The following is a 12,114-nucleotide window of genomic DNA, read 5'->3' on the forward strand; positions in this document are numbered from 1 at the left end:
CACTTTAGTTTACCTATTTTGGTGTCTGTCAACTATCAGTTATACCCAACAGGTAAATCAAATAACCCTTTTATATTTTTTTATGTTTTGCATGTCCTGCAATTGTCATAACTTCTGCTGCAACTACTTGTAATTTTTCTGTGACTTAATAACTTCCTTGTATTGGTTAACCTCTCAATTCTACTTACTTAATTAACCACTAAAATAATTTTAGGTCTTTCAATTAAATTAATTAAAAAATAATTTAATTCATTATGAGCTTAAACATAAAAAAATTACATATTTAGTATAAACGCTTCCATGCTTTAGAATAAATCTTTGATGGTCAACACTGGGAATACAAAAGCAACAACTGGTGCAATGCCTGTCCACGTTGTTGAAATACGAACTTCTCACGATCGCCAGCCTTCGATACCATGGATTGTCGTAGTGCTTATTCAACCCCTCACTCAGATGGCAAAAGCAAGACTCAGATGGTATAATTTCTGAAGAAAGACTATTCATCAATTTGATACTATTTTGTTGTCTCCTAGCATAATGAAGAGAAATGAAGAGTAAGAAGTTGTATGTTTCCTTCCTTTTAAATTACCAAGTTCTTATTCCAAGTACTTTTTAAGTTTCTTTTTTTTTTTCCAAGAGGGACTCGAGTGGGTGTCGTAATTTTTGCAAGTACTTGTAAGATGTTTAGAATGTAGAATCAATCATGATGTCAGGGAAATAAAAGTATTAAGCTGCAAATTAAGCCTTTTTTAATAAGTATTTAGAAGATTCTTGGCATTGATATTATTTGCATCCCCCTTTCCTTAATCGGCTTGGAGGCCCAAGTTAATACGCAGGTAGAGCCCATGAGCCAACGACAAAATGCATTTCCATTTAAGCATCCATATTAGAGAAGTTACCGGGCAAGATTGACACATGAGCCAATGCGGCGGTGCCGATCCTTCTATAGATAGGGCAGTGCTACAAAGCACGAGTCCATTCTTTTCATTTATTTTCATTAATGAATTTCATATTTTAATTCAACTTAAGTAATCATTTTCAATATAAACATCCTAATTATTAAAATTAAAATTAATATCAAAACTTGAAAATAAAATTAAAAATTTACAAAAAAAAATAAAATTTTAATATTTTTTTAAAATATATTTAGACAATTTATCTAATGGATAGCTAAAAAGTGGAGAAGAACGAAGAGGTTTGTATACTGGATAGTGGATACCTATAAATATATTTTATTCTCAAATAAATATATTTTATTTCATTAAACACATAAGTTTATTTTTAAATTTTATAAAAAAAATTATTTTAACACTCTAAATTTTTTAAAATGTCCTATAAAAGTAGAATTAATATACTTTCAGATCCTAATCAATAGATTATTATGTTAGCGCTATTAAAATTCATACTCAATTTAAATGTGATCTTAATTTCACTTTATAGAAATTAAGATATATATATTTTAAAAATTTATAATTTAGAATTTAGTAAAATTCAGTTGATGTATTCAGCCTAAATATATTCTATATCAAACATATCAATTATTTTGTCTTTTTATTTTTTTATCTTATCTAAAATTTTTCTTTTAATGGATTTTGATTAATTTGAATTTTATTGGTTTTTTTTTTCAATAGATAGAATTTTTATTGGCATTCAAATTTAAAATTTCAGATCTTGAAATAACTTCAATAGTCAAAGAGAAACATATAAAACCAATGACCACAGCACATAATTACACAAGTAGGGGCAGAGCTAGAAGATTATTTTTGAAGTGGTCAATATTATTAATTTAATATATTATTTAATTATATTTATTTTTTTATATATTTTTTATTCACTATATATTTTGAAATGTTAATATTATATACCTTAAAATATTATAATAGAACGTAAATAAGCTATAATTTTTTTAATGTGCTAATACTTCAAAAAATTTTTGAATATATAATGATAAATAAATAATTTTAATATTTTAGATTACTTATATTTTAATAAAATAATATATTTATTTTTTTATAGGCTAATAATTAAAAATAAATAATTTTATCTAAAATAATTTATATATATATATAGGAGAAATTAAAAAGAGTTGGGGGCAAGACTCCCCCTCGCCCCCCTTCCTCCGCCCCTGCATACAAGTTTTCAAAAATTAAATTATCTGGCTCATGGAATACAGAGACTGTGTGAAGGTGAAGAATACGAGTACAATTGCAACTATTGATCCAGTCCCTGTCCACAGGCTGGTGAAATACACGCTTCTCATGATCGCCAGCCTTCGACACCATGGACTCTCGTAGTGCTTATTCAACCATTCACTCAGATGGTAAAAACAAGACCCAGATGCTCTAATTTCTGAACGAAGATTATTCACTAATTTGGCCACTGTTTTGTTTCTCCTAGCAAGTACACAATGATCCCCTTTTTAACTAGCAAATCCACGTCCTTTTCTGTGTTGATCAGAAAATCGAGTATCCAAATGTAATCGCATATCCAACGTTGGCGTGGATAGTGACATTGCTCAAAGCCATCAGGTTTCTAATAACACGTCCTGTGTCATCGTCTGCTAAGAATACTGGCATTTTTAACTCTCCACTTTCAAATTTTATGTCAATTAGCCATGCCTTTTCACTCGCTTAAACACCTCTCCTGCTTGATATATATCATGAAGAGCAAAGTAGGGCAGCCGATTTTCAACCAAAACTAAATCATCTAATAAACCATATTCTCGTGTTGATTTTCCAAGCATAAAATCATCTTTGTAATTTTTATCATTTCTTTCCCACTAAAATCATGTTTTTCTTCTCTCCTCAAGAAGAGCTCGATGATGAATACAGAATTCAGGAGAATCATTCTTATGAACATATCACTAGATATCTCGTCAAATGTTTCTTCATAAAAATTATGAAAATTTTTTCTGAAAGTCCTTTACATCATCCATCGTTGATTAAATTTATTGTAACTATTTTGACTCGACTAAAAATGTTTTACAAATTTATCAGCTAACTTAATTAAGGTAAAAATCGCATAACTTGAATGGGAGACTATATTTTCAAATTATGGTACTTAGAATACGTCAAGAACTTCTTAAAAATGCTGAAAATGGCTTTAAACACAATCAAGTAATTTAAATTACAAACTCAGTCCCCAACATTGATGAACTATTATTAATTTATAAAAATTAAAAAAAAGTTAAAAATCTCACGAACTGATCTGAATAGTCAGCTTTTTCTAAATGGTGTCCTGTTGGAGAAGAATTGGTCATATCCCAAATATTTTGTTGCGCTAAGTTCAATGTTGATCTCGAATTACCGGTCCGACGATTGGATCACTAGGAAACTTGTTACAAAGCTAATACTCAACCCATTTCTTTCTCTCTCATCGTGGTCGAATTTTCTATGGATTTCGGTGTTTCTAGTCGAAATTAGAGCTGGGTATGAGAGGAAGTCGTAGCCACCAGAATCAGGCTGAACAGTGGCCGGAAACATTCTCGAGAGCTGCTATTTCTTTATGCGTGTCACTACTCGATTTCCTTCGTTGTTGTCGTTGCCGGATATTTCCTACCATCGCCTAAAGCTGAGGAGAGGGCCTGGCGCAACCTGGCGATGGGATTGGACCTTGTCGCTAGAAAACATGGAGGGGACGGGGAAAGAGATAAGGGAGAGGGAAGGAGGGGGAGGGTGGTGTGATTCGTTTTTTTTTTAATCATTTCCCTGCGCACTTTCAGGTGTACTGCCCAAAAATTGTCTCCTTTTATCAATCAGTTCATGTACCTTGTTATTGATAATTAGTTTATCTTTCATATGTTTATATATGTAAACCTAAAATATTTCTATTAAATTTTAAAAAATAATGTATTTCATGAAGATTTTTATCTTTTTTTAATAATAATAATAATTATTATTATTATTATGAGAACACAATTATTAAATAAATATTTACAAAATATTCTAAAATTATAAATTAATTAGACAATATTAAAATATAATTAAAATTTATCAAAATCTATATTTTTTAAAAATAATAATAATAATAATTTCAGGTTATTACGTTTGGGTTTTGGTAGCATGCAAGTCTGATGCTAATGGTGCGAGCCTCTCTGGTGACCTGATGCATGCTAAACGGCCGTCATGGTCATGGTTCTGCTGATAGTTGTTTGGGCTGCTTAAGGGATTTTGGGTTTATGTAGCATGACGCCTCTACCTCTAGGGACTCTATGACGCTAGATGTTAGTTCCCTGCCCCTTAGGGTTTGTTTGGATGAAGTGGGGAACGATAAATAATAAGATGGTAAGAAAGATGAAGAGTAAGGAGAGTTATTATAAAAAAAAAATTTCATGTTTGGAAATGAGTGAATCAATGAAAAGGTAATGAGAGATAATGTATATTCTTTATATTTAATAGAAATATTTTTCTTACTCTCTCCCTCCTTATCCCTCCTTATAGCCCAATATGGAGTGTAAAAAAAAATTGAGATTTAAGAGATAAAGGAGGGTAAGGCTTATCCTTACTTACCCTTACCCCATTAACTCACATTTTCCCAAATAAGGGTAAAATAATTTATTTTCCTCTCACATTTTCTTTCCCCTCTTACTTTCCTCCCTTCCCAAACATACTCTTGATGGCTGAGAAGCCTAAGATTCTGTTTGGATGAAGATGAGGGTGAGAGGGGGGGTAAATAAAGGTAAGGAGGGATAATTAATTATTTTATCCTTAGAAAAAAGTGAGTTAATAGAAGGTAAGGATAAGGATAAGTAAGGGTAAAGCTTATCCTCTCTTACCTCTCAAATCTCAAAGAATGTGTAAGGAGGGAGAAAATATAGTTATGAATATTTATATTTCTACATTCCTTAATTTTAGCTCGCCTTCATCTATTCCAAAATATAAAAAATATATATTATCTCTCCTTACTTTTTCATTAATTCACTCATTCTCAAATATGAGATTTTTTTTATTATAACTCTCCTTACCCTTCTCCTTCCTTATTCTTTCTTACTCTTCTATTATTTACCCCCCTCACCTCACCCAAACAGACCCTAAGAGCACTATCATACTGGCCTTCAGAGGTTGCTAAGCTGGATGCATGGCGAGTTGGTGCTGGAGCTCTTCGTTTTCGTCTCTAATTTGGGGTTCTTCTGTGGTCTCGATTGGGCTTCGATGAGTTTGCTTTTATATTGTGAGGTCTCCCTTGTTTCTGGTGTTTCGAGTTCGACATCGATCGTCTGGTGTGCTGTTCACCGCGTAGCTGAAAATGCGGCTAAGGTTCCCTACAACTCGATGGGGTGGAAGGTCTTCCAGATCCGGTCGAGTTGGCTTCATGTAGGTTATTGGGTTTGGTTAAGACAATGGGTTTAGTTTTGTGGGTAGCTGGGCTTCATTGTTAATTAGGCTTTTAGGCCTTCTGTAATACGTGCTTAATGAAATGTCTCATATCTTTCAATGAAATAATAATAATAATAATAATAACAGCCTTTTAAGAAACCGTGAAAATTCACCAATGGTGTCATTGTATTTGTAAATTGTAATTGTCCAAAGCTTCTGCAGAGGGAAGAATTTCAACTTCAAGGGCCAGGAACTAGAGAGGAACGAAATTGCAAATGGTAGAAACACACAGTATCAACATTAACAAGCCTCTTTAATTATTACAAACGCAACTTCGAAAAGGAACAAATAAACCCAATGAACACAGCACACAATTACACAAGCTTTCATGCTTTAGATTATCTTGATGCAATCCAAAAACTGTGTGAAAGTGAAGACTAGGAGTGCAATTGCAGCAACTGTTCCAGTGCCTCTCCACAAGTTGCTGAAATACACACTTCTCAGGATCGCCATCGTTCGACAGAGTGGATTCTCGCAGTGCTTATTCAACGCCTCACTCAGATCGTAAAAACAAGACCCAGATGCCGTAATTTCTAAACAAAGATTATTGACCAACTTGGCCACTGTTTTGTTGTCTCCTAGCAAGTTCACAATGATTTCCTTACGAACAAGCAAATCCACGTCCTTCTCTGTGTTGATCAGAAAATCAAGTATCCATATGTAATCGCATATTAAAGGCTGCTCTGGATAGTGACACTGCTCGAAAGCCATCAGGTTTCTAATAACAAGCTCGGTGCTATCATCCGCTTCGAATAGTGGCATTTTCAACTCTCCCCTTTTAAATTTTATGTCAATTGAGCATGCATTTTCACTCGCCTTAAAATTCACTCCTGCTTCATGCAGCATAGTGGCATCGTATAGCTTCTTCACTATCTTATTATTCTTCGACTCTGGATGGCAGTAGGATCGATATTTTCGAAACAAGTCAGTGAAGTGTAAGGGTTTCTCCGGAAGGGGTTTCTCCGGAAGGTCTTCTTCTTTGTTTTTATTGTCTTTTCCTACGCTTCCATCCTTGTGCCTCTGACAGGTGAAGAGTCTAATAATCCAGAAATAGAGCAAGCAAGAGAAGCAATCGCAGGTTTTCTTCTGAAGAGGTTTCTCCGGAAGGTCTTCTTCTTTGTTTTTATTGTCTTTTCCTACGCTTCCATCCTTGCGCCTCTGACAGGTGAAGAGTCTAATAATCCAGAAATAGAGCAAGCAAGAGAAGCAATCGCAGGTACACTTTTGATTTTCATTTTTTTCTCTTTCTAGAGAAGATTTGTTCTTCTTTAACTCAAAGTTAAAGAGCACAAGGTCATGGAAAGAATGATATTGTTTTTCACTAGATTTGGGGATAGAGAATTCATATAAATCATCAAGAACAAAGTAGGGCAGCTGATTTTCAACCAATATTAAATCCCATAATAAACCATATTCCCGTGTTGATTTTCCAAGGATAAAATCATCATTGTAATTTCTAGGCACTTGGTTTTCAAAGAAATTATATTTTTCTGCTCTTCTTAAGAAGAGCTCGATGATGAACACAGAATCCAGGAGAATCATGTTGAGGAACTTGTTAGTGCTTTCCTCAAATGTCTCTTCATAACAATGGCGTACCTTCAGCTCTTTAATTTGGTTGGCAAGCTCAGTCCAATGCTTCCCTGTCCTTTCACAGAACTCTGCCAAGTATCGCAATTTCTGCTTCTCCATAGGCTTTAATGCTTTGTTGTTGCGGTGAAAAGGCCCAATTGAAATATATTGAGGTGTGTAGGCCGCTGGCTTTCTTGCTCGGAGTTTTCTTGGAACCCTGTAGATACAAAGCTCAGGCCATAAGGCTGGCTCTGATATGAAAGACTTCAAGTCTGTTGGAATGTCAAGTGTTATCTGCAGCTCTTTGTTTTCATCTTCAATTTCACTTGAAGCATCTTCTATATGATTCTTTTTCATCTCTCAGAAAACCTAGTGGTGACACAATAAGCCAAAAAAATAGTAATTAGCATAATCAATTATATTATTCAACACACGCAACTTAAAAGAAAGATAACTATTAATACTACCCCTAAAACAAACTTGTGGCATCCGCTTTAAAAATCCAACATAAGTTTAAAAGTTTCACTTTGCTCTAATTAAACCCTCAATTGTTATGATATTACAAGGTGAATGTATTTTATATATACACAAAAATCGAATCTAACCAAAATTATGGAATTCAAGTGACCACCAATAGAAAATGAGATGAAGTGCGCAAACCTAGTGTGAAATTTTGCAGGAAAGAAAATGGTTTGTGGTTGAGAGCACCAGACTTCCTCCTTTGAAAAGCTTATGCAATGTTTTGGTACATTTCTCTGGCCACTTCGACACATATATATAGGACTAACCAGGAGTGATCTCCCTCTAAATGAGAAAATGTAATATATTTTTCCTCTTCTCTCCCCTCTCAGTTTATTAATGATTGGCTTAACTAAACACATAAATAAATGTATGATTATTATTTAAAAAAAAATTATAAAGTGATTATAAATTTTATGACTCAACCATATATATATATATATATTCACTCATTATATATATATATATATAATATATATATATATATATTATTAAATTATAATTTCATATAAAAAATACTACATAAAATCATTGCTTTATTATGTAATTTCTCCTAATAAAGACCTCATCTTCTACTAGTAAGAAAATCATCCTCTCTTTTATCCTACTGCGCACAAATAGTACATCTATGATTCTAAATTCAATGTAAATCATTTACATTGATCGATGATAAATCAATTAAAAATTATAAATAAATAAATAAAATTTTATTTTATAAAATTCATTATTCATTATTTTTAATTAAATTATTACTCCATAAAAAAAAAATCTATACAAAATCATCATAATATTTTATAATTTCTCTGATAACTTTCGAATCGGGATAACTGCTTCAAATACTGACAAAATCCTGTATCTATTATGAAGTGACGAACATATCCTGTAATGTATATTGCTAGACAGCATAGCTTAGCCTTACCATCAAAATTTAAAAATGAAGCAGATTTGGTGTATTGCAGAAAGAGAGCAATTTAAGTTCACGTACGTGGCTTGTCTGCATCAGCACAGCCAACGTCACCTGTCAAGAGTCATCGCCGACTTTTAATTGTGCGGGTCTAAGAAGGACGACGCAATTAAACGAACAAGTCCTTTCTGAATATTGATGGATTTCGGATTGACTCCTCCAGTATCGCCCATCGATAAAAATTTCATCGATTATTAGGCTTCCTTAGCCAAACCAAAAGAAATTATAAATTTAATTGGAATGCTTGATTAAATAAACAAGAGTCAGGATAACTTAATTTAAATATATTTAGCATTATTATTAAAATTATTATTAATTTTTTCAATATATTACTTAAAAGAGTATTAAAAAATAAATAAAAATTAAATAACGACCAGAAAAAAATAAATAAAAATTAAATACAATACATTTTAATCATGTAACTCTACAATTAAGCAATTCAAAAAAATAAATTCTAAAATTATTAAATAATTTTTTAAAAGTTTGTATTAATATTTAAATAATATTTTTAAAATTTTAAAATATTATTAATATTTTTATTAAACAATATGTTAATTTTAATAAAATTTGGCAAATAAACATATAATTTAAATAACATAAAATATAACTATTCAAATTAATAATAAGGTTGCTTTTGGATTCTGAGATTTGGGTTTGAAATATGGTAACTAATATTTTATTTTATTAATAATTTAGTCACTAAAATTTTATTTTATTAATAATTTAAACTTGTATTTTAAAATGTGAATTCTATTAAATTAAAAAATTTTAAATTTAAATTATGATTACCAAAAAAATAATTAATTACTTTAAAGTTTTTAAAAATTTTAATTAATTATAAAATTATCCATGTATTTTACAAATTCATCTTCAACTATTACAAATAAGCCCTTTATACCTTTTTTTAAATTCTATTTGTCATTATTATTTTAATTAATTAATATATATATATATATATACTATATTATTAGATATTAAAAAAGAAAAATAAAATGTGAATTTGGAATCAAATTATTAATAAATAAAATATAAAGGAGTAAATTGTTTTTGAATTGAAAATTTCAGTTAAAAGCATTTTGATTATTTTTGTAACACCCCAAAATTTTATTATTTATGAGTATTTTTGGTATTTTAATTTTATTTGAATTTTAGGAATTTTTTTTGAGATTTTTCGGATTTTAAAAATCGGGTTCGATTTTCCGAAAATATAAACTTTGATGATTTTTAAAAATTAATTTAAAAACCACGTGACAAAACTAAAACTATATTTGGAGTCTACGTATTTTTCTGAGTTTTACGAAATTTTTTCGGAATTTTTGGACATCGTTTTCGGTCCCGAGGCAGAATAAAAATTCAAAATTTTGTATTTCGAATCGAACCGGCCGAATCGAACCGGACCGGATCGGACCGGTCGAATCGGACCGGTCTCTTCTCTTTTTCTTCCTCCCGCGCGCGACGTCCTCTCCTCTCTTCTCTCCCGTTTCTCTCTCCTCTTCGCCGCCTAGCCAGCCCGGCCAGCGGCCAGCGCGCCGACCAGCCGGTAGGCCACGCCAAACGGCCGAAACGCCGCACGAACGTCCCTGCGCGCCGCGCCGCCGACTTCCTCGGCCAACCGCCGATCCGCCACCAATTGACCGGTCGTGTGTCCAAAATCATCTACTCGGCGAGATCTTTCCATAGACACCAAGAACGCCGAAAGACAGCGAGCGGATTGTCCGATTTTTGCTCGGGATGATTTTAGCCCATTTCGACTTTTCGGCTAGATTTCTCGAAAACCGTGAATCCCACGAGGAAACCGAGGCCACCAAAGACGCTCCATTCGCCGAGCTTCGAACGACATAAATTTTGAATTTTTCCTTTGTTTTTGGTGGGTCCCACGAACTTCGCGGTGTATTTTCGAGCATTAAATGAGCTTAGAAAATTCTGAAAAATTTATGTACTAACCCCCGTGTTATGGGCTTCGTGTAGGTATCCTCGATTAGCGGAAATTCGACGATTGATCGTTCGCAAAATTAGGCGAACGGACCGTTCTGGAAAAGTCTCGAATTGGGCCGAGGTTTTGGCTAGCCCTCATTGTCGACGTCGAGCGTCCCCGAAGTCGGAATCGGCAAAGGTAAACCCGAACCTAGTTTTTACGTAATTTTCTAATGCTTAAATAGGATTAAAAATCCATAAAATATTCGTGGTAGCTTAGAAAATTACGATTCTTTTTGCAATAGCTTAGCAATATTGCTAAGGACCGCGGGGCAAAGTTTTATAATTTTTAGAGCTTGTTTGGGCAGTTTTTGCAAAAATGATCAATAATAAGGACTAAATTGAAATTTTGAGTATTGTGATGGATGATTGATTTGATGGGCCCAGGAGGGGCTGTGTGATATGATTGAACTGTTGATATATGGATTGTGAATATAGAAGTGCGTTTTTAGCCCTTTTTGCAGGTTGGGTAGGTCCTAGGTATAGGGGAGACTCTGCCGGATTTTCGGCACGACTTAGGACGTAATTGGTCTTTTCTTTGTTTGTATTGAGTCAGACTGTATTAAATAATTGTAATATAATTGTCAGGTGAGCCGGGACAGCCTTCTTCCTCCGCCCAGCCGCCACAGTAATTTGTCGTCAAGTTTGTGAGTAGAATATTAATTTTAATTGTAATTTCGATATTATTATATGTTCAGCATGCCCATGCATCACTTATATGCATATATTTATGTAGTTAAACTCTAGGCACGAATTATGTTGCATTCATAACTGTTAATGTGCCATGAGTGTTGTTGTGGTAATTTGGAGCAGTGTGCGTGCGTTGGCGTGCGTGTGATGTGGTGTGGACTATGGATAGGACGGGGTAGTCACGGCTTGAGTTCTTCGCTGGGACCCGTTCCTTCGAGGGGTAGTCACGGCTTGAGTTCTTCGCTGGGACCCTCGATTTGGTTTATTAAGCGAAAGTCCGGCTTGAGTTCTTCGCTGGCACCAGGTTGGATTTAAGAGAGCTGTATAGGGGATCAGCTCCCAATATATTATGATTGATGCTACAGGGTGTGTGAGTGCTCCAAATTACCTTTTTGATGCTATGATGTGAATATGATGTTGATGTTGCATTTCACTCTACAGGGTGCATTAGTTATAGATAGTTATAGAGATTATGGTTAAAATTGATATTTTACTCTCTGAGTCGAACGCTCACTCCTGTTCAAAAATTTTTACAGGCCACAGGAGGATATTTTATTCTGGGTTAACCTGCTTTTCTACCTCGCAGGTTGTTTATCAATATTGTGTAATTTTAATTACTCCTAGAATTTCCGCATGTGTTAGCAGTAATTATTTGAATTTGGTCTGTAATATTATATTCATGTTGGACCTGTAAACTTAATATTTTAAGTCTGTTTTGATGGATTGGATGAGGGAGCTGAGCTCCCATTTATTATTATGTTGATGAGTATGTGGAGGGTGAGCTGAGCTCCCCAATGGATTGTTTATTGTGTTTACAGGTCGGGTGAGTCGAAAACTCCCCGTTGGAAAGTCCATTTTATGGCCGGACTCTGTCCGTTTGTTTTCTTGATATTGGGCCCAAATGGGCCTTAGAGTTGGGTTAATGAACAGTTAGGCTTACTACGGGCCTCGGGGGCTTTAAGTCGCCTGTGTCCTAGTGCGGTCCGCCCACGAGTTGGGTCGTGACAAATGTGGTATCAGAGC

The 12,114-nt window shown here is 33.7% G+C and overlaps 1 protein-coding gene and 1 long non-coding RNA gene across 4 annotated transcripts; one reads left to right on the forward strand and one right to left on the reverse strand.

The window, feature by feature from the left end:
* Positions 1-5,609: 5,609 nt before the first annotated feature.
* LOC110637418 (UPF0481 protein At3g47200-like) lies at positions 5,610-7,729 on the reverse strand. Of its 2 annotated transcripts, XM_058152447.1 has the most exons (3): positions 7,605-7,729; positions 6,468-7,313; positions 5,610-6,344 (listed from the first exon to the last, which is right to left on the reverse strand). In XM_058152447.1, exons 2-3 carry the CDS (start codon positions 7,299-7,301, stop codon positions 5,709-5,711), a joined length of 1,470 nt encoding a protein of 489 aa, XP_058008430.1. In that variant the 5' UTR covers positions 7,302-7,313; positions 7,605-7,729; the 3' UTR covers positions 5,610-5,708. The 2 variants fall into 2 exon arrangements, with proteins under 2 accessions (XP_058008430.1, XP_058008429.1); XM_058152446.1 differs by having other exon boundaries at positions 5,610-7,313.
* A 2,795-nt stretch (positions 7,730-10,524) lies between these two features.
* Positions 10,525-11,848, forward strand: LOC131182928 (uncharacterized). 2 transcript variants are annotated; one of them, XR_009151096.1, is made up of 3 exons: positions 10,525-10,540; positions 10,990-11,048; positions 11,628-11,848. It is a non-coding gene; the product is annotated as an uncharacterized LOC131182928 (long non-coding RNA). The 2 variants fall into 2 exon arrangements; XR_009151095.1 differs by lacking the exon at positions 10,525-10,540 and having other exon boundaries at positions 10,748-11,048.
* The last annotated feature ends 266 nt before the right edge of the window (positions 11,849-12,114 follow it).

This window comes from Hevea brasiliensis, chromosome 9 (genome assembly GCF_030052815.1).
Source record: "Hevea brasiliensis isolate MT/VB/25A 57/8 chromosome 9, ASM3005281v1, whole genome shotgun sequence".
In the NCBI taxonomy this organism is placed as follows: domain Eukaryota; kingdom Viridiplantae; phylum Streptophyta; class Magnoliopsida; order Malpighiales; family Euphorbiaceae; genus Hevea; species Hevea brasiliensis.

Bases quoted from the DNA above. Each gene is read 5' to 3' on its own strand.
- LOC110637418 (XM_058152446.1), bottom strand. From the start codon at position 7,301: ATGAAAAAGAATCATATAGAAGATGCTTCAAGTGAAATTGAAGATGAA.